Genomic DNA, 27,764 nt, shown 5'->3' with positions numbered 1-27,764 from the left:
AGAGGAGGTAAAGGGTTAACACAGGAGACGGGAGGTAAAGGGTTAACACAGGAGACGGGAGGTAAAGGGTTAACACAGAGGTAGAGAGGAGACAGGGGAGGTAAAGGGTTAATACAGAGGTTGAGACGAGACAGGGGAGGTAAAGGGTTAACACAGAGGTAGAGAGGAGACGGGAGGTAAACGGTTAACACAGAGGTAGAGACGAGACAGGGGAGGTAAACGGTTAACACAGAGGTAGAGAGGAGACAGGGGAGGTAAAGGGTTAACACAGAGGTAGAGAGGAGACGGGAGGTAAACGGTTAACACAGAGGTAGAGACGAGACAGGGGAGGTAAAGGGTTAACACAGAGGTAGAGAGGAGACAGGGGAGGTAAAGGGTTAACACAGAGGTAGAGAGGAGACGGGAAGTAAACGGTTAACACAGAGGTAGAGACGAGACAGGGGAGGTAAACGGTTAACACAGAGGTAGAGAGGAGACAGGGGAGGTAAAGGGTTAACACAGAGGTAGAGAGGAGACGGGAGGTAAACGGTTAACACAGAGGTAGAGAGGAGACAGGGGAGGTAAAGGGTTAACACAGAGGTAGAGAGGAGACGGGAGGTAAACGGTTAACACAGAGGTAGAGAGGAGACAGGGGAGGTAAACGGTTAACACAGAGGTAGAGAGGAGACAGGGGAGGTAAAGGGTTAACACAGAGGTAGAGAGGAGACGGGAAGTAAACGGTTAACACAGAGGTAGAGACGAGACAGGGGAGGTAAACGGTTAACACAGAGGTATAGAGGAGACAGGGGAGGTAAACGGTTAACACAGACACGAGGGACTTAGACACACAGACACAGATGGACACACACAAACACAGGTGTACATTTTCATCATTTATTTAGTGAAATGAATCAAAGAGCCCCCAATTGCGTATGGGAAGCCATTATGACCTTAGGCCACTACTATTGATAATCATTATCCACACTGTAAACATGTCCACAGGAGAACGGCTCATAATAACATCCGGAACGGAGCAAATGGAATGGCATCAATGACCTGGAAACCATGTGTTTGATGTATTTGATACCATTCCACTGAGTCTGCTGCAGTCATTACCATGAGCCCGTTCTCCCCAATAAAGGTCCCACCAACCTCCTGTGATGTACGCAATATACCTGAATAATTTAACTGAGCTGTTTAATGACTGCATCAAACCTACATACATAAATAACCACTGTACACACCATCTCCACTGCCGACCCTTTCATGTTCTTTTATGATATGAGACACTAATAGGCCCATATATAATGTCTCTCTGATGTTGGAATAATTACAAAAACTCAGTTTAAAGCACAGACTGCCTGGGATGGTTTCAAAAAGACTAACAGGTGTGTGTGTGTGTGTGTGTGTGTGTGTGTGTGTGTGTGTGTGTGTGTGTGTGTGTGTGTGTGTGTGTGTGTGTTCCCTCCCACCCCTCAGGTAAAGGGGACCTGATCGGCAGTGACTCCCTGACCAAGAAGCAGGTGATTAAGACCAATGCCAATGTGAAGGCTCTGACCTACTGTGACCTGCAGTACATCAGTCTGAAGGGACTGAGGGAGGTTCTCCGGCTCTACCCAGAGTACGCCCAGAAGTTCATCTCTGAGATACAACATGATCTGACCTACAACCTCAGAGAGGGTCACGGAGCTGACGTGAGTCGAATCGCAACGCAGGCATGCATACGCTACTAAACACACACACATGCAGTAAAAACATGCACACACACACACACACACACACACACTAGTACATTGTTAATTGTAATATTTCCCTCAATAAAAAGAAAACAGTCATTACATTCATTCATTACACCAGCCTACAGCTCGACCTGGTTTGTTTGATCAATAGAGTGAGGAGGTACGGGCTCGTCTGTGTGTGTGTGCCTGCGTGCGCACTTGTGTGTCTCTCTGTGTGAGAGTGGTGAGACCAGTAACAAAATGGAGACCCTCTCTTGTCTCTGTGTGAGAGTGGTGAGACCAGTAACAAAATGGAGTCCCTCTCTTGTCTCTGTGTGAGAGTGGTGAGACCAGTAACAAAATGGAGACCCTCTCTTGTCTCTGTGTGAGAGTGGTGAGACCAGTAACAAAATGGAGACCCTCTCTTGTCTCTGTGTGAGAGTGGTGAGACCAGTAACAAAATGGAGACCCTCTCTTGTCTCTGTGTGAGAGTGGTGAGACCAGTAACAAAATGGAGACCCTCTCTTGTCTCTGTGTGAGAGTGGTGAGACCAGTAACAAAATGGAGTCCCTCTCTTGTCTCTGTGTGAGAGTGGTGAGACCAGTAACAAAATGGAGACCCTCTCTTGTCTCTGTGTGAGAGTGGTGAGACCAGTAACAAAATGGAGTCCCTCTTGTCTCTGTGTGAGAGTGGTGAGACCAGTAACAAAATGGAGACCCTCTCTTGTCTCTGTGTGAGAGTGGTGAGACCAGTAACAAAATGGAGTCCCTCTTGTCTCTGTGTGAGAGTGGTGAGACCAGTAACAAAATGGAGACCCTCTTGTCTCTGTTATCTCCTAGTGCTGCAGTATAAAGCTCTGAAGGGCTTGGTTCTGATCTAGCCTGAGGGTACATTCACCTTCAAAGGGCACATCATGCACTGTATGCATAAACACTATTCACCCTAGCTCGGGCTCTCGCTTCTTAAAAACACATCCACCCTTCCGTACACACACACTTGGCTGGCTGTATGCAGCGGAGTCAAACTCAATGAGACAGGAATAGCAGCGTGCAGCGTTTTGGAGTGTGTGCTGGAGCTAAAAATAGCACAGGGGAAGGCAGGGGCGCTCCCTGACTGGCTGTGTCCCAACAGCTCCTGCTAAATTTGGATGCTGCCTGATAAAAATAGCCCAGACAGCAAGGAGGAGAGAGGGAGGATGGGAAAGAGGAGCAGGAGGATAGGAGGATAGGGGAGGACACGCTCCTGCCCCGACTCCCCTCATATCACTCTGCCTCCTCCCTTCACAGTAACATGTTTATTTCTAGCTCCCACTTTCTAATGTCTAATCTAACCTCAGAGCCCCAGAGGAAAGTAGAGTCTGCTTCACTGTGCAGGTGTGTACATGTGCCTGTGCGTGTGTGTACATGTGCTCGTGTGTGTGTGTGTGTGTGTGTGTGTGTGTGTGTGTGTGTGTGTGTTAACATGTGCCTCTGCGTGTGTGTGTCTACTGTGTGTGTGTGTGTGTGTGTGTGTGTGTGTGTGTGTGTGTGTGTGTGTATGAGATTACAGTACCGGTCAAAAGTTTGGACACACCTACTCATTCCAGGGTTTTTCTTTATTTTTACTATTTTCTACATTGTAGAATAATAGTGAAGACATCAAAACTGTGAAATAACACAAATGGAATCATGTAGTACCAAAATATATTATATATTTGAGATTCTTCAAAGTAGCCACCCTTTGCCTTGATGACAGCTTTGGACACTCTTGGCATTCTCTCAACCAGCTTCATGAGATGGTCACCTGGAATGCATTTCAATTAACAGGTGTGCCTTGTTAAAAGTTCATTTGTGGAATCTCTTTCCTTCTTAATGAGTTTGAGCCAATCAGTTGTGTTGTGACAAGGTAGGGGTGGCATACAGAAGATAGCCCTATTTGGTAAAAGACCAAGTCCATATTATGGCAAGAACAGCTCAAATATGCGAAGAGAAACGACAGTCCATCATTAGTTTAAGACATGAAGGTCAGTCAATGCGGAACATTTCAAGAACTTTGAAAGTTTCTTCAAGTGCAGTCGCAAAAACCATCAAGCGCTATGATGAAACTGGCTCTCATGAGGACCGCCACAAGAAAGGAAGACCCAGAGTTACCTCTACTGCAGAGGATAGGTTTAAGTAACAGACACATCTCAACATCAACTGTTCAGAGGAGACTGTCAGGCCTTTTTATTTTTATTTCACCTTTATTTAACCAGGTAGGCCAGTTGAGGACAAGTTCTCATTTACAACTGCGACCTGGCCAAGATAAAGCAAAGCAGTGCGACACATACAACAACACAGAGTTACACATGTGGGATAAAAAAAATGTATGGTCGAATTGCTGCAAAGAAACCACTACTAAAGGACACCCAATAAGAAGAAGAGACTTGCTTGGGCCAAGAAACACGAGCAATGGACATTAGACCGGTTGAAATCTGTCCTTTGGTCTAATGAGTCTAAATTTGAGATTTTTGGCTCCAACCGCGGTGTCTTTGTGAGACGCAGAGTAGATGAACGGATGATCTCTGCATGTGTGGTTCCCACCATGAAGCATGGAGGAGGTGGTGTGATGGTGTGGGGGTGCTTTGCTGGTGACACTGTCAGTGATTTATTTTGAATTCAAGGCACACGTATCCAGCATGGCTACCACAGCATTCTGCAGCGATACGCCTTCCCATCTGGTTTGTGCTTAGTGGGACTATCATTTGTTTTTCAACAGGACAATGACGCAAACACACCTCCAGGCTGTGTAAGGGCTATTTGACCAAGAAGGAGAGAGATGGAGTGCTGCATCAGATGACCTGGCCTCCACAATCACCCGACCTCAACCCAATTGAGATGGTTTGGGATGAGTTGGACTGCGGAGTGAACGAAAAGCAGCCAACAAGTGCTCAGCATATGTGGGAACTCCTTCAAGACTGTTGTAAAATAATTCCAGGTGAAGCAGGTTGAGAGAATGCCAAGAGTGTTCAAAACTGTCATCAAGGCAAAGGGTGGTAACTTTGAAGAATCTCAAATAAAAAATACATTTTAATTTGTTCAACACTTTTTTGATTACTACATGATTCTATATGTGTTATTTCATAGTTTTGATGTCTTCACTATTATTCGACATTGTAGAAAATAGTAAAAATTAAGAAAAACCCTTGAATGAGTAGGTTTGTCCAAAGTTTTGAATTGTACTGTACATGTGTTTGTTTATGTCTCAGATAGCATCAATAATGCAGCCAGGGGTGTGGACTGTTGTCCAAATGTGCTTCCTAGATGCAGATTTGACTGTTTATTATGTATGTAAAACCCAGCACAGGGAGTGGAGAACAGAACAGAAAGCCAAGATAAGACAAGACAAACCAAAAACAACAACAGCCTTCAGTGATGCTCTTCTTATTCTCATCAAACAATTACTGCAGAGACACCACCTCACAGTCTGAGCACTGCTACTGTCTACCAGAATACGATGTGCACTTTGCCCCTGTTTAGACTAGGGGGTAGTGCCGGAGGGAGGGGGGTTTAGGAAAATAGCTTTTTTTTTAACAGCAATAAATGTATTCCTTCCCCACTGTCTCTGACGATTCACTTACTTCTGACTGACAGTCTCATGACACAGGAGCTGGAGGGAACACTAACACAATGTACTGGGTCTCATGACACAGGAGCTGGAGGGAACACTAACACAATGTACTGGGTCTCATGACACAGGAGCTGGAGGGAACACTAACACAATGTACTGGGTCTCATGACACAGGAGCTGGAGGGAACACTAACACAATGTACTGGGTCTCATGACACAAGAGCTGGAGGGAACACTAACACAATGTACTGGGTCTCATGACACAGGAGCTGGAGGGAACACTAACACAATGTACTGGGTCTCATGACACAGGAGCTGGAGGGAACACTAACACAATGTACTGGGTCTCATGACACAGGAGCTGGAGGGAACACTAACACAATGTACTGAGTACACCAGTCAGCCCTGTTCACACTGTAGTGCACGTGTAGACACACCAACACACCAACACACACACCAACACACACACACACACACACACGTACGTTTGCTTCCACTTCAGCATGCTTTGCAGTCATGGACGTATAGATTACACCCCCGCACAGTGAAGCAGCCCCTGCTTGCCTCTTGGGCTCTGAGCTAAGATTAGGAAGTGGGAACTAAACATAGACACGCTACTGTGAAGGGACTGATATGAGGAGAGTGGGGGAGGACAGGAGGGGGAAAAAAGAGTGCTGATAAGAGAGAGAGAGGGAGAAAGAGAGAGAGTGAGGGAGAAGAGAGAGAGAGACGTGTACATGTCCTTAGTGAAAACAATGTACTGAGCAAATGTCAAATTGGCTTTTTAACAAATTACCGTACTACAGACCACAACTTCACCCTAATGACAAACAAACAAAACAAAGGCAAAGTCTTCTCATGCTTTGTGGATTTCAAAAAAGCTTTTGACTCAATTTGGCATGAGGGTCTGCTATACAAATAGATGGAAAGTGGTGTTGGGGGAAAAACATACAATATTATAAAATACATGTACACAAACAACAAGTGTGCGGTTAAAATTAGCAAAAAACACATTTCTTTCCACAGGGTCGTGGGGTTAGACAGGGATGCAGCTTAAGCCCCACCCTCTTCTACATATCAACAAATTGGCAAGGGCACTAGAACAGTCTGCAGCACCTGGCCCCACCCTACTAGAATCTGAAGTCAAATGTCTACTGATGATCTGGTGCTTCTATCCCCAACCAAGGAGGGCCTACAACAGCACCTAGATCTTCTGCACAGATTCTGTCAGACCTGGGCCCTGACAGTAAATCTCACTAAGACCAAAATAATGATGTTCCAAAAAAGGTTCAGTTGCCAGGACAACAAATACAAATTCTATCTAGACACTGTTGCCCTAGAGCACACAAAGCTGTGAACGATCTGAGAGACAAGGCAAGAAGGGAACATAAAACATATGCCATCAAAAGGAACATAAAATTCAACATACCAATTAGGATCTGGATAAAAATACTTGAATCAGTTATAGAACCCATTGCCCTTTATGGTTGAGAGGTATTGGGTTCGCTCACCAACCAAGAATTCACAAAATGGGACAAACACCAAATTGAGACTGCATGCAGAATTCTGCAAAAAATATCCTCCGTGTACAACGTAAAACACCAAATAATGCATGAAGAGCAGAATTAGGCCGATACCCGCAAATGATCCAAATCCAGAAAAGAGCGGATAAATTCCACAACCACCTACAAGGAAGCGATTCCCAAACCTTCCATAACAAAGCCATCACCTACAGAGAGATGAACCTGGAGAAGAGTCCCCAAAGCAAGCTGGTCCTGGGGCTCTGTTCACAAACACAAACAAACAGACCCCACTGAGCCCCAGGACAGCAACACAATCATGAAAAAACAAAAAGAGAATTATTTGACACATTGGAAAGAATTAACAAAAAAAACAGAGCAAACTAGAATGCTATTTGGCCCTAAACAGAGAGTACACAGTGGCAGAATACCTGACCACTGTGACTGACCCACACTTAAGGAAAGCTTTGACTATGTACAGACTCAGTGAGCATAGCCTTGCTATTGAGAAAGCCTGTCTTCTTTTGAGAGCCAGGTCTGCCTACGGCGGCCTATGTGCACACTGCCCACAAAATTAGGTGGAAACTGAGCTGCACTTCCTAACCTCCTGCCAAATGTATGACCATATTAGAGACACATATTTCCCTCAGATTACACAGATCCACAAAGAATTTGAAAACAAACCTGATTTTGATAAACTCCCATATCTATTAGGTGAAATACCAGTGTGCCATCACAGCAGAAATATTTGTGACCTGTTGCCACAAGAAAAGGTCAACCAGTGAAAAACAAACACCATTGTAAATACAACCCATATTAATGTTTATTTCTTTTCCCTTTTGTACTTTAAGTAATTTGCAAATGTCTCTATTATTTTGGAACTTGTGTGAGTGTAATATTTACTGTTTATTTCACTTTTGTTTATCCATTTCACTTGCTTTGGCAATGTAAACATGTTTCCTATGCCAATAAAGCTCCTTGAATTGAATTGAGAGAGAGAATAAAGCCCCTTGAATTTAATTGAGAGAGAGAATAAAGCCCCTTGAATTGAATTGAGAGAGAGAGAGAGAGAATAAAGCCCCTTGAATTGAATTGAGAGAGAGAGAGAGAGAATAAATCCCCTTGAATTGAATTGAGAGAGAGAGAGAGAGAGAGAGAGAATAAAGCCCCTTGAATTGAATTGAGAGAGAGAGAGAGAGAGAGAGAGAATAAATCCCCTTGAATTGAATTGAGAGAGAGAGAGAGAGAGAGAGAATAAAGCCCCTTGAATTGAATTGAGAGAGAGAGAATAAAGCCCCTTGAATTGAATTGAGAGAGAGAGAGAGAGAGAGAGAGAGAGAGAGAGAGCGAGAGAGAGAGAATAAAGCCAATTCAATTGAATTGAGAGAGAAATAGCCAGTTCAGGACTTTGATGAGGAATGTGGTAAGAGCACTGCACTTGTTTTGATTCATGTTGTGATTGATTTGTAATTTTATCAGTCGCTTTTGAATTTAAGGGCAGGGTAATGTGAAATTGTAAATGTATTGTGTCATGTTGATCAATGGGTTTCCCCTGGTTAAATAAAGGTTAAATTAATAAAACAATAAGAGTCTTTGATCAAAGTGAAAGCGGGGTGTGGCCTTGTCCACATGGTGAAATATCACACCCATTCATTATCTCATTTACTGAAGAGGCCTATGACATGTGATATAGATTCATTATCTCATTTACTGAAGAGGCCTATGACATGTGATATAGATTCATTATCTCATTTACTGAAGAGGCCTATGACATGTGATATGAATTCATTATCTCATTTACTGAAGAGGCCTATGACATGTGATATAGATTCATTATCTCATTTACTGAAGAGGCCTAGGACATGTGATATAGATTCATTATCTCATTTACTGAAGAGGCCTATGACATGTGATATAGATTCATTATCTCATTTACTGAAGAGGCCTATGACGTGATATAGATTCATTATCTCATTTACTGAAGAGGCCTATGACATGTGATATAGATGCATTATCTCATTTACTGAAGAGGCCTATGACATGTGATATGGATTCATTATCTCATTTACTGAAGTGGCCTATGACATGTGATATGAATTCAGGTACAAGCTCTCTGTTTAGATAGTGGATGAGATATACCTTCACACACACACCACCTGGCATCTGTAAGGTCAGAACAATTTAACACAGCCTCTCCCCCTCTCCCTCCCTTCCTCCCCCCTTTTAGTACTGTGTTGCAGCAGGTGTTCACTGTGGTCTAAGACTAGTAGATTTAGCTTGTCCTTTCAACACAACGCCTTCTCATGTAATCTCATAGCCCGCTAATTCCCGCTTTGTTTGGCTCCTCAGCTTTTAGAAGTCATGTTTGTCTCTGAGGACATTGTTGTATTATTAATTTGACGTTGGGTGAGAGGGGTAGGGGAGGGCTGGGTGAGATGGGGAGGGGAGGGCTGGGTGAGATGGGGAGGTCTGGGTGAGAGGGGGAGGGGAGGGCTGGGTGAGATGGGGAGGGGAGGGCTGGGTGAGATGGGGAGGTCTGGGTGAGAGGGGGAGGGGAGGGCTGGGTGAGATGGGGAGAGGAGGGCTGGGTGAGATGGGGAGGGGAGGGCTGGGTGAGATGGGGCGGGCTGGGTGAGATGGGGAGGGGCGGGCAGGGTGAGATGTGGAGGGGCGGGCTGGGTGAGATGGGGAGAGGATGGCTGGGTGAGATGGGGAGGGCTGGGTGAGATGGGGAGGGCTGGGTGAGATGGGGAGGGGCGGGCTGGGTGAGATGGGGAGGGCTGGGGGAGGTCTGGGTGAGATGGGGAGGTCTGGGTGAGATGGGGAGGTCTGGGTGAGATGGGGAGGTCTGGGTGAGATGGGGAGGGCTGGGTGAGATGGGGAGGGCTGGGTGAGATGGGGAGGGCTGGGTGAGATGGGGAGGGCTGGGTGAGATGGGGAGTGCTTAGTGAGATGGGGAGGGCTTGGTGAGATGGGGAGGGCTGGGTGAGATGGGGAGGGCTGGGTGAGATGGGGAGGGGATGGCTGGGTGAGATGGGGAGGGCTGGGTGAGATGGGGAGGGCTGGGTGAGATGGGGAGGGGATGGCTGGGTGAGATGGGGAGGGCTTGGTGAGATGGGGAGGGCTGGGTGAGATGGGGAGGGGATGGCTGGGTGAGATGGGGAGAGGAGGGCTGGGAGGGCTGGGTGAGATGGGGAGAAGAGGGCTGGGTGAGATGGGGAGAGGAGGGCTGGGAGGGCTGGGTGAGATGGGGAGAAGAGGGCTGGGTGAGATGGGGAGAGGAGGGCTGGGTGAGATGGGGAGAGGAGGGCTGGGTGAGATGGGGCGGGCTGGGTGAGATGGGGCGGGCTGGGTGAGATGGGGAGGGGCGGGCTGGGTGAGATGGGGAGAGGAGGGCTGGGTGAGATGGGGAGGGCTTGGTGAGATGGGGAGGGCTGGGTGAGATGGGGAGGGCTGGGTGAGATGGGGAGGGGCGGGCTGGGTGAGATGAGGCTGGGTGAGATGGGGAGGGGCGGGCTGGGTGAGATGGGGAGGGCTGGGTGAGATGGGGAGGGCTTGGTGAGATGGGGAGGTCTGGGTGAGATGGGGAGGGGAGGGCTGGGTGAGATGGGGAGGGCTGGGTGAGATGGGGAGGGGAGGGCTGGGTGAGATGGGGAGGGGCGGGCTGGGTGAGATGGGGAGGGGCGGGCTGGGTGAGATGGGGAGGGCTGGGTGAGATGGGGAGGGCTGGGTGAGATGGGGAGGGCTGGGTGAGATGGGGAGGGGCGGGCTGGGTGAGATGGGGAGGGCTTGGTGAGATGGGGAGGGCTTGGTGAGATGGGGAGGGCTTGGTGAGATGGGGAGGGCTTGGTGAGATGGGGAGGGGAGGGCTGGGTGAGATGGGGAGGTCTGGGTGAGATGGGGAGGGGAGGGCTGGGTGAGATGGGGAGGTCTGGGTGAGATGGGGAGGGGAGGGCTGGGTGAGATGGGGAGGTCTGGGTGAGATGGGGAGGGGAGGGCTGGGTGAGATGGGGAGGGCTGGGTGAGATGGGGAGGGCTGGGTGAGATGGGGAGGGCTGGTTGAGATGGGGAGGGAAGAGCTGGGTGAGAGGGGTCGGGGGGCTGGGTGAGGATGGTAGTGGAGGGCTGGGTGAGAGGGGTAGGGGGGCTGGGTGAGAGGTGTAGGGGGGCTGGGTGAGGATGGTAGGGGGGGGCTGAGTGAGGATGGTAGTGCAGGGCTGGGTGAGAGGGGTAGGGGGGCTGGGTGAGAGGGGTAGGGGGGCTGGGTGAGAGGGGTAGGGGGGCTGAGTGAGAGGGGTAGGGGGGGCTGAGTGAGAGGGGTAGGGGGGGGCTGAGTGAGGATGATAGGGGGAGCTGAGTGAGGATGGTAGTGGAGGGCTGGGTGAGAGGGGTAGGGGGGCTGGGTGAGAGGGGTAGGGGGGGCTGGGTGAGGATGGTAGGGGGGCTGGGTGAGGATGGTAGTGGAGGGCTGGGTGAGGATGGTAGTGGAGGGCTGGGTGAGAGGGGTAGGGGGCTGGGTGAGAGGGGTAGGGGGGCTGGGTGAGGATGGTAGGGGGGCTGAGTGAGGATGGTAGTGGAGGGCTGGGTGAGAGGGGCAGGGATGGATGGAAGTGTGTGTGTGTGAGGAATGGATACAGTGAGGGAAAAAAGTAGTTGATCCCCTGCTGATTTTGTACGTTTGCCCACTGACAAAGAAATGATCAGTCTATAATTTGAATGGTATGTTTATTTGAACAGTGAGAGACAGAATAACAACAAAACAATCCTGAAAAACCATGTCAAAAATGTTATCAATTGATTTGCATTTTAATGAGGGAAATAAGTATTTGACCCCCTCTCAATCAGAAATATTTCTGGCTCCCAGGTGTCTTTTATACAGGTAACGAGCTGAGATTAGGAGCACACTCTTAAAGGGAGTGCTCCTAATCTCAGTTTGTTACCTGTATAAAAAGACACCTGTCCACAGAAGCAATCAATCAATCAGATTCCAAACTCTCCACCATGGCCAATACCAAAGAGCTGTCCAAGGATGTCAGGGACAAGATTGTAGACCTATACAAGGCTGGAATGGGCTACAAGACCATCGCCAAGCAGCTTGGTGAGAAGGTGACAACAATTATTCACAAATGGAAGAAACACAAAAGAACTGTCAATCTCCCTCGGCCTGGGGCTCCATGCAAGATCTCACCTCGTGGAGTTGCAATGATCATGAGAACGGTGAGGAATCAGCCCAGAACTACACGGGAGGATCTTGTCAATGATTTCAAGGCAGCTGGGACCATAGTCACCAAGAAAACAATTGGTAACACACTACACCGTGAAGGACTGAAATCCTGCAGCACCCGCAAGGTCCCCCTGCTCAAGAAAGCACATATACATGCCCGTCTGAAGTTTTCCAATGAACATCTGAATGATTCAGAGGACAACTGGGTGAAAGTGTTGTGGTCAGATGAGACCAAAATGGAGCTCTTTGGCATCAACTCAACTCGCCGTGTTTGGAGGAGGAGGAATGCTGCCTATGACCCCAAAAACACCATCCCCACTGTCAAACATGGAGGTGGAAACATTATGCTTTGGGGGTGTTTTTCTGCTAAGGGGCAGGACAACTTCACCGCATCAAAGGGACGATGGACGGGGCCATGTACCATCAAATATTGGGTGAGAACCTCCTTCCCTCAGCCAGGGCATAGAAAATGGGTTGTGGATGGGTATTCCAGCATGACAATGAACCAAAACACACGGCCAAGGCAACAAAGGAGTCTCAAGAAGAAGCACATTAAGGTCCTGGAGTGGCCTAGCCAGTCTCCAGACCATAATCCCATAGAAAATCTGTGGAGGGAGCTGAAGGTTCGAGTTGCCAAATGTCAGCCTCGAAACCTTAATGACTTGGAGAAGATCTGCAAAGAGGAGTGGGACAAAATCCCTCCTGAGATGTGTGCAAACCTGGTGGCCAACTACAAGAAACGTCTGACCTCTGTGATTGCCAATAAGGGTTTTGCCACCAAGTACTAAGTCATGTTTTGCAGAGGGGTCAAATACTTATTTCCCTCATTAAAATGCAAATCAATTGATAACATTTTTGACATGCGTTTTTCTGGATTTCTTTGTTGTTATTCTGTCTCTCACTGTTCAAATAAACCTACCATTAAAATTATAGACTGATCATTTCTTTGTCAGTGGGCAAACGTATAAAATCAGCAGGGGATCAAATACTTTTTCCCCTCACTGGATATCATAAACTCATAGAGAGAAGCTGGGACTAGAGTGGTACAAGTCTGCCTCCCACTGGTACTGTGGGGTTACTGCACCTACTCTAGGCTATTGTGGTCTTCATGTGTTGTGGATCATTATCATTCCCCACTCAACCTTGTCTCTAGCCTGGTCTGAAAAACCGCATCTAGCCCCTTCCCCTTTTCCTAAAGCCTAACTCTGGAGGAAAATCTGAAGGAATTAGATATATAGTTTACACCTATCTGATGCTTTCGTGTAGTTGAATGTATCCTTATCACTTCTCTCTGTCCCTCCCCTCTCTCTCCCTCCTCCTTCTCTCCCTCCTCCCTCTCTCCCTCCCCCTCCCTCCTCTCTCTCCCTCCCTCCCCTCTCCCTCCTCCCTCTCTCCCTCCCTCTGCCTCCCCCTCCCTCTCCCCTCTCTCCCTCTCCCCTCTCTCCCTCCCCTCTCTCTCCCTCCCTCCTCTCTCCCTCCCTCCCTCCTCCTCCCTCCCTCTCTCTCCCCCCTCTCTCTCTCCCCCTCTCTCTCTCCCCCTCTCTCCACAGGTGGACTGGGAGAGTAATGGAAGTCTGGTGAAGAAGCTGTCTTCCATTAAGGAAGATGAGGAGGGTGATGAAGAGCAGAGCTCTGTGTCACGTGCCCCCGTTCCCCTCGACGTCTGACCAGGGTTCTCAACTCGCCCCTGCGTTCGCCCCTGCTGCACCCTCGGCCCTTCCGCCCCCCAGAACACACCCGCCCCTCTCAGAACACACCCGCCCCCCACCCTGCAGATACCTGTGGTCAGCTTCAGTAGTGCGCCACTGGAGCTTAGTCCAAGGTAGGAAAAACACACACTCAGTCATTCTACACACACAAATCACGCATGCAAGCACACAAAGTTTTGCAACATATGGTTTGTTCCACGAAAATATACATTTTTCACCAATATTGAATTTAAAAATCCTGTTATATTAAATGAAGTGCCCTTTAATATAGACCACATGGAGAATACAATCAAATCTGATTTTTTATATGAATAAAGGCTTGCTAAAGTGCTAAAATTCTGCATTTTGTCATGACCCTCCGTCAACCCCGTTTCACTTCTAGGAAGATTTCAACCCACTTAATCAAAAAATCTCTCCAACGTCATTGTAAAGTCCTAGTTATTCTGTTGCTTTGACAAAGTCATGTCTGAAGATGATTTATTTCATGTGATTAGTGATTCATGTCTGACCCTCATTTGAAGGTCAACCCTGTTACATGAACTGACCTCGGTTTAATATGGTCAAAGTATTCCTTCTTTTTTTTCCCAAAATAAAAATGGAACATCTAATAGTCAAATCATAGTGTAAAAGCAGGTGGGCTGGTTCTACTCTTTTTGGCCATTTTCTGGTGTTTTGTGGTGGAAAACTGAGCAGGTCGGAGTATAAAACATCAACACTATTACTCATAAATAGACAGGCTAGAAATGTTTTAGCAATTACATTTTTGGGGTGAAGCTTGTATTCAATTTACACTCCCTGTTCCACATAACAAGCTTCTATTCCCTCTGTAACAAGAGGATTTATGGCTGATTTAAGATTAAATCGTCAACCATGTTACAGTCAACCCTGATACGGTCGACCCTGATACGGTCGACCCTGCACTTAATATAGTATTGGGAAATGTAGTTTGGGAAATGTCGTTTTTTATAAAGTTGAAAATGTGTTCTTTATGATAGAATGTTAGGTGAAATCAAGTGTTTTTGTTGCAAGTTACACTCAAAAGGCACTGAATTGGTGGAACAAGCCATTTAGAGTAGAGTGGAGATGCGGAGAAATGGAAATGGGAGAGATAAAGGGATGAGGAAGCAGGGCTTAAATTGATGGAGCTCAACTTCCTCCACAACAATGTTGTTGTGTTTATTCATCATTATTTCCTTCTTTCTCACTCTCCTTCTCTCTTTCTAGGTTTGTGGATGGTATTGAGAACTCATCCCAGAAGTTTGAGTTTAGCTCCAGGCTGCTACACAGTGGTCAACCATCCCCAGGACTAGGTAATACAACATTTTGTAGCGATTCCTATGTTGTTGATGTAAAGAATATTTTTTGGTCCGTGGTGTGTAATGAGGAGCAACCAGACGCTGCACTTGACACATTTATGAAATTGCTTATCCCATTTACTAATAAGCATGCAACCATTAAGAAAATGAGTGAAGAGGAATTGAAAAACTGTGGTTGAGAGGGATGAGGCAAAATAAATGGCAAATAGGTCGGGCTGTACAACCGATTAGCAAACGTACTGCAAACTGAGAAATCATGTGACTAAACTGAATTTAAAAAAAGAAGAAACTACACTCTGAAACAAAGATAAATCACATAAAGAATGATAGTAAAAAGGTTTGGAGCACCTTAAATGAAATGTTGGCCAAAAAGGAAAACTCTGCTCCATTGAATCAGATGGCTCATTCATCACAAAACCCACTGATATTGCCAACTACTTTATTGATTTTTTTCATTGGCAAGATTAGCGAACTTAGGCATGACATGCCAGCAACCAACACTAACACTACACATCCAAGTATATCTGACCAAATTAAGAAAGACAAGCATTGTAATTTTGAATTCCGTAAAGTAAGTGTGGAAGAGGTGAAAAAAAAATATTGTTGATGGGAAGCAAAAGTTATTCCCCTACTTAAGGATAGTAAATCCCTATTTACTGGCTCAAATAGCCGACCAGTCAGCCTGTTATTAACCCTTTGTGAAGTTTTGGAAAAAATTGTATTTGACCAGATACAATGCTATTTTACATTATACAAATTGACAACAAACTTTCAGCATGCTTATAGGGAAGGACATTCAACAAGCACATCACTTACACAAATGACTGATGATTGGCTGAGAGAAATTGATGATAAAAAGATTGTGGGGGCTGTTTTGTTAGACTTTAGTGCGGCTTTTGACATTATCGATCATCGTCGGTTGCTGGAAAAACTTGTGTTATGGCTTTACACCCCCTGCTATATTGTGGAGAAAGAGTTACCTGTCTAACAGAACATAGGGTGTTCTTTAATGGAAGCCTCTCCAACAAAATCCAAGTAGAATCAGGAATTCCCCAGGGCAGCTGTCTAGGCCACTTACTTTTTTCAATCTTTACTAACGACATGCCACTTGCTTTGAGCATAGCCAGTGTGTCTATGTACAGTTGAAGTCGGAAGTTTACATCCACTTAGGTTGGCGTCATTAGAACTTGTTTTTCAACCACTCCACAAATTTATTGTTAACAAACTGTAGTTTTGGCAAGTCAGTTAGGACATCTACTTTGTGCATGACACAAGTCATTTTTCCAACAATTGTTTACAGACAGATTATTTCACTTATAATTCACTGTATCACAATTCCAGTGGGTCAGAAGTTTACATACACTAAGTGACTGTGCCTTTAAACAGCTTGGAAAATTCCAGAAAATGTTTTCATGGCTTTAGAAGCTTCTGATTGACATCATTTGAATCAATTGGAGGTGTACCTGTGGATGTATTTCAAGGCCTACCTTCAGACTCAGTGCCTTTTTGCTTGACATCATGGGTAAATCAAAAGAAATCAGCCAAGACCTCAGAAAAACAATTGTAGACCTCCACAAGTCTGGTTCATCCTTGGGAGCAATTACCAAACGCCTGAAGGTACCACATTCGTTTGTACAAACAATAGTACGCAAGTATAAACACCATGGGACCATGCAGCCGTCATACCGCTCGGGAAGGAGACTCATTCTGTCTCCTAGAGGTGAACGTACTTTGGCGCGAAAGTGCAAATCAATCTCAGAACAACAGCAAAGGACCTTGTGAAGATGCTGGAGGAAACAGGTACAAAAGTATCTATATCCACAGTAAAACGAGTCCTATATCGACATAACCTGAAAGGCCACTCAGCAAGGAAGAAGTCACTGCTCCAAAACCGTCATAAAAAAGCCAGACTACGGTTTGCAACTGTACATGGGGACAAAGATTGTACTTTTTGGAGAAATGTCCTCTGGTCTGATGAAACAAAAATAGAACTGTTTGGCCATAATGACCATCGTTATGTCTGGAGGAAAAAGGGGGAGGCTTTCAAGCTGAAGAACACCATAGATGACATCATGAGGACGGAAAATGATGTGGATATATTGAAGCAACATCTCAAGACATCAGTCAGGAAATTAAAACTTGGTCGCAAATGGGTCTTCCAAATGGACAATGACCCCAAGCATACTTCCAAAGTTGTGGCAAAATGGCTTAAGGACAACACAGTCAAGGTATTGGAGTGGCTATCACAAAGCCCTGACCTCAATCCTATAGAAAATCTGTGGGCAGAACTGAAAAAGCGTGTGCGAGCAAGGAGGCCTACAAACCTAACTCAGTTACACCAGCTCTGTCAGGAAGAATGGGCCAAAATTCACCCAACTTATTGTGGGAAGCTTGTGGAAGGCTACCCGAAACATTTGACCCAAGTTAAACAAAATAAAGGCAATGCTACCAAATACTAATTGAGTGTATGTAAACTACTGATTGAATACTAATTGAGTGTATGTATGTGATGAACAAAATTAAAGCTGATATAAATCTCTACTATTATTCTGACATTTCACATTCTTAAAATAAAGTGGTGATCCTAACTGACCTAAGACAGGGAATTTTTACTAGGATTAAATGTCAGGAATTGTGAAAAACTGAGTTTAAATGTCTTTGGCTAAGGTGTATGTAAACTTCCGACTTCAACTGTATGCAGATGACTCAACACTGTACACGTCAGCTACCACAGCGACTGAAATGACTGCAACACTTAAAGAGCTGCAGTTAGTTTCAGAATGGGTAGCAAGGAATGTTAGTCCTAAATATTTCAAAAACTAAATGCATTGTATTTGGGATAAATCATTCACTAAACCCTAAACCTCAACTAAATCTTGAAATTAATAATGTGGTAATTGAGCAAGTTGAGGAGACTAAATTGCTTTGAGTAACCCTGTAAACTATCATGTTAAACTTCGAGTAACCCTGTAAACTATTGTTAACCTCCCTGGGCGAGGTCAACGTCCCACCCTAGTCAACAGCCAGTGGAATCGCGTGGTGCGAAATACAAATACCTAAAAAATGCTATAACTTCAATTTCTCAAACATATGACTATTTTACACCATTTTAAAGACAAGACTCTCATTAATCTAACCACATTGTCTGATTTCAAAAAGGCTTTACAGCGAAAGCAAAACATTAGATTATGTCAGGAGAGTACCCTGCCAAAAATAATCACACAGCCATTTTCAAAGCAAGCATGCAGTGGGGAAAAAAAGTATTTAGTCAGCCACCAATTGTGCAAGTTCTCCCACTTAAAAAGATGAGAGAGGCCTGTAATTTTCATCATAGGTACACGTCAACAATGACAGACAAAATGAGAAGAAAAAAAATCCAGAAAATCACATTGTAGAATTTTTAATGAATTTATTTGCAAATTATGGTGGAAAATAAGTATTTGGTAAATAACAAAAGTTTATGTCAATACTTTGATATATACCCTTTGTTGGCAATGACACAGGTCAAACATTTTCTGTAAGTCTTCACACGGTTTTCACACACTGTTGCTGGTATTTTGGCCCATTCCTCCATGCAGATCTCCTCTAGAGCAGTGATGTTTTGGGGCTGTCGCTGGGCAACACGGACTTTCAACTCCCTCCAAAGATTTTCTATGGGTTGAGATCTGGAGACTGGCTAGGCCACTCCAGGACCTTGAAATGCTTCTTACGAAGCCACTCCTTCGTTGCCCGGGCGGTGTGTTTGGGATCATTGTCATGCTGAAAGACCCAGCCACATTTCATCTTCAATGCCCTTGCTGATGGAAGGAGGTTTTCACTCAAAATCTCAGGAATCATGGCCCCATTCATTCTTTCCTTTACACGGATCAGTCGTCCTGGTCCCTTTGCAGAAAAACAGCCCCAAAGCATGATGTTTCCACCCCCATGCTTCACAGTAGGTATGGTGTTCTTTGGATGCAACTCAGCATTCTTTGTCCTCCAAACACGAAGAGTTGAGTTTTTACCAAAAAGTTTTTGGTTTCATCTGACCATATGACATTCTCCCAATCCTCTTCTGGATCATCCAATGCTCTCTAGCAAACTTCATACGGGCCTGGACATGTACTGGCTTAAGCAGGGGGACACGTCTAGCACTGCAGGATTTGAGTCCCTGGCGGCGTAGTGTGTTACTGATGGTAGGCTTTGTTACTTTGGTCCCAGCTCTCTGCAGGTCATTCACTAGGTCCCCCCGTGTGCTTCTGGGATTTTTGCTCACCGTTCTTGTGATCATTTTGACCCCACGGGGTGAGATCTTGCGTGGAGCCCCAGATCGAGGGAGATTATCAGTGGTCTTGTATGTCTTCCATTTCCTAATAATAGCTCCCACAGTTGATTTCTTCAAACCAAGCTGCTTACCTATTGCAGATTCAGTCTTCCCAGCCTGGTGCAGGTCTACAATTTTGTTTCTGGTGTCCTTTGACAGCTCTTTGGTCTTGGCCATAGTGGAGTTTGGAGTGTGACTGTTTGAGGTTGTGGACAGGTGTCTTTTATACTGATAACAAGTTCAAACAGGTGCCATTAATACAGGTAACGAGTGGAGGACAGAGGAGCCTTTTAAAGAAGAAGTTACAGGTCTGTGAGAGCCAGAAATCTTGCTTGTTTGTAGGTGACCAAATACTTATTTTCCACCATAATTTGCAAATAAATTCATTAAAAATCCTACAATGTGATTTTCTGGATTTTTTTCTCATTTTGTCTGTCATAGTTGACGTGTACCTATGATGAAAATTACAGGCCTCTCTCATCTTTTTAAGTGGGAGAACTTGCACAATTGGTGGCTGACTAAATACTTTTTTCCCCCACTGTATATGTCACAAAAACCAAAACCACAGCTAAATGCAGCACTCTTCATCAGATGACACTCCTAGGACATTATGTTATACAATACATGCATGTTTTGTTCAATCAAGTTCATATTTATATAAAAAAACTGCTTTTTACATTAGCATGTGACGTTCAGAACTAGCATACCCATCGAAAACTTCCGGTGAATGTACTAAATTACTCACGATAAACGTTCACAAAAACATAACAATTATTTTAAGAATTATACTCCTTTATGCAATCGCGGTGTCAGATTTTAAAATAGCTTTTCGGCGAAAGCACATTTTGCAATATTCTGAGTACATAGCTCGGCCATCTAGCTATTTTGACACCCACCAAGTTTGGGGCTCACTAAACTCAGAATTACTATTAGAATAATTTGATTACCTTTGCTGTTCTTCGTCAGAATGCACTCCCAGGACTTCTACTTCAACAACAAATGTTGTTTTGGTTCCAAATAATCCATAGTTATATTCAAATAGCTCCGTTTTGTTCGTGCGTTCAGGTCACTATCCGAAGGGTGACATGCGAGCGAGCGCATTTCAGAACATTTCAAAATATTCCATTACCGTACTTCAAAGCATGTCAAACGCTGTTTAAAATCAATTTTTATGCTATTTTTCTCGTAAAATAGCGATAATATTCCAACCGGGCAACGTTGTATTCATTCAAAGGCTGAAAGAAAAAAATGGAGAATTCTCGTGACTGCGCATCTCAGTCTCACTGTCCCCAGGCTGACCACTCACAAACCCTCCTGCTGTTCTTCGCCCAGAGACAGCAGACACCCCATTCCACTTTCTGGCGGCTTTAGAGAGCCAATGGAAGCCTTAGAAAATGTCACGTTACAGCACAGATGCTGTATTTTCGATAGAGATGCAACAGAAGGACAACAAATTGTCAGACAGGGCACTTCCTGCATGGAATCTTCTCAGGTTTTGGCCTGCCATATGAGTTCTGTTATACTCACAGACACCATTCAAACAGTTTTAGAAACTGTAGAGTGTTTTCTATCCAAATCTACTAATTATATGCATATTTTCGTTTCTGGGCAAGAGTAGTAACCAGTTTAAATCGGGTACGTTTTTTATCCGGCCGTGCAAATACTGCCCCTTAGCCCCAACAGGTTTTAAGTATCATGGTCACAACATATTGATACAACAGTAGCTAGGATCGGGAGAAGTCTGTCCATAATAAAGTGCTGCTCTACCTTCTTAACAGCACTAGTTTTGTCGAACCTGGACTACAGTTCAGTCGTGTGGTCAGGTGCCACAAAGAGGAACTTAGGAAAATTGCAATTGGCTGAGAACAGGGCAGCACGGCTGGCCCTTGTATGTACAGAGAGCTAAAAATAATATGCATGTCAATCTCTCCGGGCTCAAAGTGGAGGAGAGATTGACTTCATCACTACTTGTATTTGTGAGAGGTATTGACATGTTGAATGCACCAAGCTGTCTGTTTGAACTACTGGCACACAGCTCAGACATCCATGCATACCCCACAATACATGCCACCAGAGGTCTCGTCACAGTCCCCAAGTCCAGAACAGACTATGGGAGGCGCACAGTACGACATAGAGCCATGACTACATGGAAGTCTATTCCACATCAAGTAACTCATGCAAGCAGTAAAATTTGATTTAAAAACAGATAAAAATACACCTTATGGAACAGCGGAGGACTGTGAAGCAACACAAACAGGCACAGACACACGATAACATACACACACGTACACATGGATTTTGTGTTGTAGATATGTGGTAATAGAGTAGGGGCCTGAGGCACACACTTAATATGTTGTGACATCTGTTGTGAATGTATTGTAATGTTTTTAAAATGTATAACTGCCTTCATTTAGCTGGACCCCAAGAAGAGTAGCTGCTGCCTTGGCAGGAACTAATGGGGATCCATAATAAACCCCAGGAAGAGTAGCTGCTGCCTTAGCAGGAACTAATAGGGATCCATAATAAACCCCAGGAAGAGTAGCTGCTGCCTTGGCAGGAACTAATGGGGATCCATAATAAACCCCAAGAAGAGTAGCTGCTGCCTTGGCAGGAACTAATGGGGATCCATAATAAACCCCAAGAAGAGTAGCTGCTGCCTTGGCAGGAACTAATGGGGATCCATAATAAACCCCAGGAAGAGTAGCTGCTGCCTTGGCAGGAACTAATGGGGATCCATAATAAACCCCAGGAAGAGTAGCTGCTGCCTTGGCAGGAACTAATGGGGATCCATAATAAACCCCAGGAAGAGTAGCTGCTGCCTTGGCAGGAACTAATGGGGATCCATAATAAACCCCAAGAAGAGTAGCTGCTGCCTTGGCAGGAACTAATGGGGATCCATAATAAACCCCAGGAAGAGTAGCTGCTGCCTTGGCAGGAACTAATGGGGATCCATAATAAACCCCAGGAAGAGTAGCTGCTGCCTTGGCAGGAACTAATGGGGATCCATAATAAACCCCAGGAAGAGTAGCTGCTGCCTTGGCAGGAACTAATGGGGATCCATAATAAACCCCAGGAAGAGTAGCTGCTGCCTTGGCAGGAACTAATGGGGATCCATAATAAACCCCAGGAAGAGTAGCTGCTGCCTTGGCAGGAACTAATGGGGATCCATAATAAACCCCAGGAAGAGTAGCTGTTGCCTTGGCAGGAACTAATGGGGATCCATAATAAATACAATCTTCTCCCCACCTGTCTGTTGCTGCTCTCTCTCCAACACGTATTTTAACAGGAACTTACATCTCTCTCTGTGTGTGTGTGTGTGTGTGTAGGGATCCTGGAGCAGTCAGATATCAAGCAGAGTGTTTCTAAGCTGAGTGACGAGGTGAGAGGTTGTAGTTGATTTTCAGGGCGTCCTAGGATCCATGAATCTTACAACATAAACACACAGTAACATAACACGTAAAACCCCTAACTCTCATGTGTCAGTCATGTATCTGTCCATCTTGTCCACAGATGAGCACTCTCTCCCAGCAAGTCTCTCATCTCAGCCAGGAGCTAAAGGAAATGACCCGCCTGCTCCGGCCCCTCCTCCTTGTGGCGCCTCAGCCAATCCTGACGCCCATCCTGACTCCACCCCCCAGCAGTGCCAACAAACCGTCCTCCAACACACCTCTGGTGGTCCCACCTCCAGCCCCGCCCTGCTCTCCGTCACCCCACCTTCAACAAACGCAGTCCTGCTCGCTATTGGACATGGACAGTGCTGACACGGGGAACGTGGGCTTGCCAAGTTGCCTCCTCCCAACCCCCCCTCCACAGAGGCCTCCAGCCCAGAACCAGTCTCCAATCTCCCCAGAGAGAAGTTCTAAGGACTTACCCCACTCCAACCCCCCTTCCCCTGGGACAGGAGACATGGGGGGGTCACCCCACCTCTCCAACCACACCACCTCCAGCAACAGTTTCCTTCCCTCTGCCCAGGACAGATGTACCCTAGCCTCCGGCACCATGTCCCCCTCCCTCTCTTTCTCCTTGTCCCTCTCCTCCTCCCCCTCCTGCTCTCCCTGCCAGGGTCCCCATCACTCACGATCCGGCAGCCACAGCAGGGGCCTGCTCCCCCCGCCCCCCTCCCAGGACAACACGCCCCCGCCTTCCTCCCATTGCTCCGCTCCCCCGTCACTCAGCTCCTCGCCTGGAGACCATAAGCTGAAGTTGGTCTTCCCCTCTTCCTCCTCCACTCCCCTCATCCCTCCCCTCCCCTCTCCTTACCCCTCGACCCTCTCCCTGGGCCCGTTCTCCCTGGACTCTCTGAGGGGGAAGACGCAGGGGGGCACTAGGCTGGAGGCAGGACACCTGGAGCTGGAGATGCAGGAGAGGGGAGGAGAGAGGGGGGAGAGACGCTCCCAGATGGAGCACATCAGCTACATGGACGAGGAAGGGCCAGCTCTGTGACAGAGAGGCAGATTACATGCAAGAAGAAACAGCAGAGGAGACAGAATGAAGAGAAGAGAGGAGAGTATGTAGCCCGCTCGTCCAGAATGCAACATTGAACCTGTGAGACAGATAGGCAGTCATAGATCAAAATGACTATAGGTGGAAACCAATAGCATCACTGAAAAATACCCCACCAGGACAGTAGCAAGACACCAATTCTAACAGCACTCTGGTCATGTTAAAGCAACACATCCTCCTCTGTCTATGGACTTCATGATGTCATAAGTGAAATGTGCATCCGTACTCCTCTCCTGGCCAAATGTTCCCAACCAACCACCCATTCATGACATCATGTATAATATATAGGACTGGGAATGTAAACTCTAGTTCAACCTCTGTCTTGTGGTTTCAAAATTATACTAACATCTATTGCTTGAATATCAACCATGGCTGATTTCAAATGAGGAGTTCATTTAACTTCAACTTGATATTTCTTCAGAGTTTCTCTGCTACTTGTAATATGGGGGTGATTTGTTACATACATCTCCACAAAGTACACACACACTTGCACTGCGGTCTTACATTATGTGACATCCTAAAAGTGTCAATCCAGCCTACAAACACAATCGTTTCTCTCCCTCCAACAAGTGGCCATATTCAACACGACAATCAGTGAGCTTACAAAACACATGGAACCCACCAATACATGAAGACAACACCGCAGTAGGTCTGGAGGTAGAAGGGAGGGAGCCGGTGTGTCAGAGGCCAGGTTTAGGTTTAAGAAGCCATGCATACTGGTGGGTGAGTGGAATATACAGTAGGTCTGGAGGTAGAAGGGAGGGAGCCGGTGTGTCAGAGGCCAGGTTTAGGTTTAAGAAGCCATGCATACTGGTGGGTGAGTGGAATATACAGTAGGTCTGGAGGTAGAAGGGAGGGAGCCGGTGTGTCAGAGGCCAGGTTTAGGTTTAAGAAGCCATGCATACTGGTGGGTGAGTGGAATATACAGTAGGTCTGGAGGTAGAAGGGAGGGAGCCGGTGTGCTACAGAGGCCAGGTTTAGGTTTAAGAAGCCATGCATACTGGTGGGTGAGTGGAATATACAGTAGGTCTGGAGGTAGAAGGGAGGGAGCCGGTGTGTCAGAGGCCAGGTTTAGGTTTAAGAAGCCATGCATACTGGTGGGTGAGTGGAATATACAGTAGGTCTGGAGGTAGAAGGGAGGGAGCCGGTGTGTCAGAGGCCAGGTTTAGGTTTAAGAAGCCATGCATACTGGTGGGTGAGTGGAATATACAGTAGGTCTGGAGGTAGAAGGGAGGGAGCCGGTGTGTCAGAGGCCAGGTTTAGGTTTAAGAAGCCATGCATACTGGTGGGTGAGTGGAATATACAGTAGGTCTGGAGGTAGAAGGGAGGGAGCCGGTGTGTCAGAGGCCAGGTTTAGGTTTAAGAAGCCATGCATACTGGTGGGTGAGTGGAATATACAGTAGGTCTGGAGGTAGAAGGGAGGGAGCCGGTGTGCTACAGAGGCCAGGTTTAGGTTTAAGAAGCCATGCATACTGGTGGGTGAGTGGAATATACAGTAGGTCTGGAGGTAGAAGGGAGGGAGCCGGTGTGCTACAGAGGCCAGGTTTAGGTTTAAGAAGCCATGCATACTGGTGGGTGAGTGGAATATACAGTAGGTCTGGAGGTAGAAGGGAGGGAGCCGGTGTGTCAGAGGCCAGGTTTAGGTTTAAGAAGCCATGCATACTGGTGGGTGAGTGGAATACACAGTAGGTCTGGAGGTAGAAGGGAGGGAGCCGGTGTGCTACAGAGGCCAGGTTTAGGTTTAAGAAGCCATGCATACTGGTGGGTGAGTGGAATATACAGTAGGTCTGGAGGTAGAAGGGAGGGAGCCGGTGTGTCAGAGGCCAGGTTTAGGTTTAAGAAGCCATGCATACTGGTGGGTGAGTGGAATATACAGTAGGTCTATGAGTGAAAACCAGACTGTACAGTGAATGAGTTCCCACATCAACTCAGCTTTAGCCATGCAGCCATCGTGCCTTCTCCTTGGAACACACACTGCTAGTCGTACACATCATATAGCACATATCATCCACACCTGGTGATTATGTTGGGATTTACAAGCCATTGACCATTACGAACGCCTCACTTTTATTTTGAAAGTCATTTATTTTATGTAGAATGTGTGAATATCTTCTGTTGGATTGGGATGTTCTGGCCTTTTTTCTTCCATCGCTAGTTCAACCAGAGACATCTCAGCGTCAGTTTAACAGCGTCAGTTTAACAGCATCAGATCGAAGCCCACACGCACCAACACAAGCACACCAGTGGAGGATGGCTCATAATATTGGCTGGAATGGCATAAATGGAACCAAACACATTTGATACCATTCCGTTCACTCCATTTCAGCCATTATTATGAGCCATCCTAGCCTCAGCAGCCTCCACTGAAGCGCACACACACACACACACACACACACACACACACACACACACACACACACACACACACACACACACACACACACACACACACACACACACACACAAAATACTGCCATGTCCGCAGCATCATCTGTATCCCATGGTTACGTGTCAACCTCTGGATGACACAGGTTTATCCTACAAAGACACAATGCTCAGACATTGCTGAAGTGGTCAGAGGATTAATTGTACTAGCATTGTCTGGTGCTAGGTGCACTAGAGTTGTTTTGGGGGGCACAGTCAGATTGAGATACTGGTTTGTATTTTCTGTAACAGGGTGAGGATGAGCCTGAGGATGCGTGGAGATGTGTGAGAGTTGGAGGAGTGGCACACACAGGGAGCAGGTCAGGGGTCAAGATGTTAATGCATGTCACAGCTAACTGCATGAGGAATGTGCTTGTTTCAGAACTTGGGGAGAGGGGGTGGGCTTACTGTGCTGCCAGAGGTTTGGACAGGCTTCAGATGTATTTTATTAACTCTTACCAACTTTACCAGAAACACGATACAACAATAAACAAAGTGTTGTTTTATAAGATCCACACTTCTGGAATGTTTTGTACCCAACTCTTTGTCTGTGATGTTATGTTCAGTGGTTTCACATCCCAATTCCAAGTTGATTTAATCAACCAGGGTAATACCCTTACAACCAGTGGACCTCCAACTGATGCACACGTTCAGTTCTTACACTTGGGACTCGTTTTTCACCTGACCCACATCGATAAACAACTTTGCTGTACCTCCACCTTGTCCGAGGACAAACAAATACAGTACTCACTGACCAAGTCCATCTTTCAGGTCTGCATATATTTCAAAATGGTAAGATTCATTCTATCAGAGCTTGAGTAAGGTTTAAATGTCAGGGAGAGGAAAAGTTTAGACAATACTGAGGGGAACAAACCAAACAGCTAAAAGTAAAGAACATTTAACATTTTATCCTGTTATGGATCATCTTAGAGCCTCCTGAAAGGTAACAGACTAGAGAGGGTCAGAGTCACCCAGTGACACTATAGTGACCCTCTACGGGCCGGTTCAGAGTCACCCACTGACACTATAGTGACCCTCTACGGGCCAGTTCAAAGTCACCCACTGACACTATAGTGACCCTCTACGGGCCGGTTCAGAGTCACCCACTGACACTATAGTGACCCTCTACGGGCCGGTTTCCCCAGATACAGGTTAAGCCTAGTCCTGGACTAAGAATTATGCTCAACGGTGATTCTCCATTGAAAGTGCTTTTTAGTCCAGGGCTAAGATTAATCTGGGCCCAGTCCATCTACTACCATTATGGGGCGGCAGGAAGCCTAGTGGTTAGAGCGTTGGGCCAGTAACCGAAAGGTTGCAAGATCGAATCCCCGAGCTGACAAGGTAAAAAACTGTCGTTCTGCCCCTGAACAAGGCAGTTAACCCACTGTTCCTAGGCCGTCATTGTAAATAAGAATTTGTTCTGAACTGACCTAAATAAAAAAATTACAAATATTTTATTGACCCCAGGATCCTCCCATTG

General features: G+C 46.1%; 2 protein-coding genes across 3 annotated transcripts in view; both read left to right on the top strand.

The window, feature by feature from the left end:
- Positions 1–13,786, top strand: part of LOC106562645 (potassium voltage-gated channel subfamily H member 3) — a 272,432-nt gene extending 258,646 nt beyond the window's left edge. For both annotated transcript variants that reach the window (XM_045704813.1, XM_045704814.1), the window contains 2 exons: positions 1,459–1,673; positions 13,580–13,786. In XM_045704813.1, coding sequence (XP_045560769.1) covers positions 1,459–1,673; positions 13,580–13,696 — 332 coding nt within the window. In that variant the 3' untranslated portion in view covers positions 13,697–13,786. The remainder of the gene's footprint in view (positions 1–1,458; positions 1,674–13,579) is intronic.
- A 1,181-nt stretch (positions 13,787–14,967) lies between these two features.
- Positions 14,968–26,795, top strand: LOC106582289 (proline-rich receptor-like protein kinase PERK2). Its single transcript, XM_045704816.1, has 3 exons — positions 14,968–15,048; positions 22,684–22,736; positions 22,868–26,795. The coding sequence occupies exon 3, from the start codon at positions 22,868–22,870 to the stop codon at positions 23,798–23,800; it is 933 nt and encodes a 310-aa protein (XP_045560772.1). The 5' UTR covers positions 14,968–15,048; positions 22,684–22,736; the 3' UTR covers positions 23,801–26,795.
- The last annotated feature ends 969 nt before the right edge of the window (positions 26,796–27,764 follow it).

This window comes from Salmo salar, chromosome ssa21 (genome assembly GCF_905237065.1).
Source record: "Salmo salar chromosome ssa21, Ssal_v3.1, whole genome shotgun sequence".
Classification (NCBI taxonomy): Eukaryota; Metazoa; Chordata; class Actinopteri; order Salmoniformes; family Salmonidae; genus Salmo; species Salmo salar.
The sequence above is the reverse complement of the archived record's forward strand: the minus strand, read 5'-3'. Positions and strand labels throughout refer to the sequence as shown.

What these genes read in the sequence shown, in the direction of transcription:
- LOC106582289 (XM_045704816.1), top strand. Translation starts at nt 22,868, where the DNA reads ATGAGCACTCTCTCCCAGCAAGTCTCTCATCTCAGCCAGGAGCTAAAG.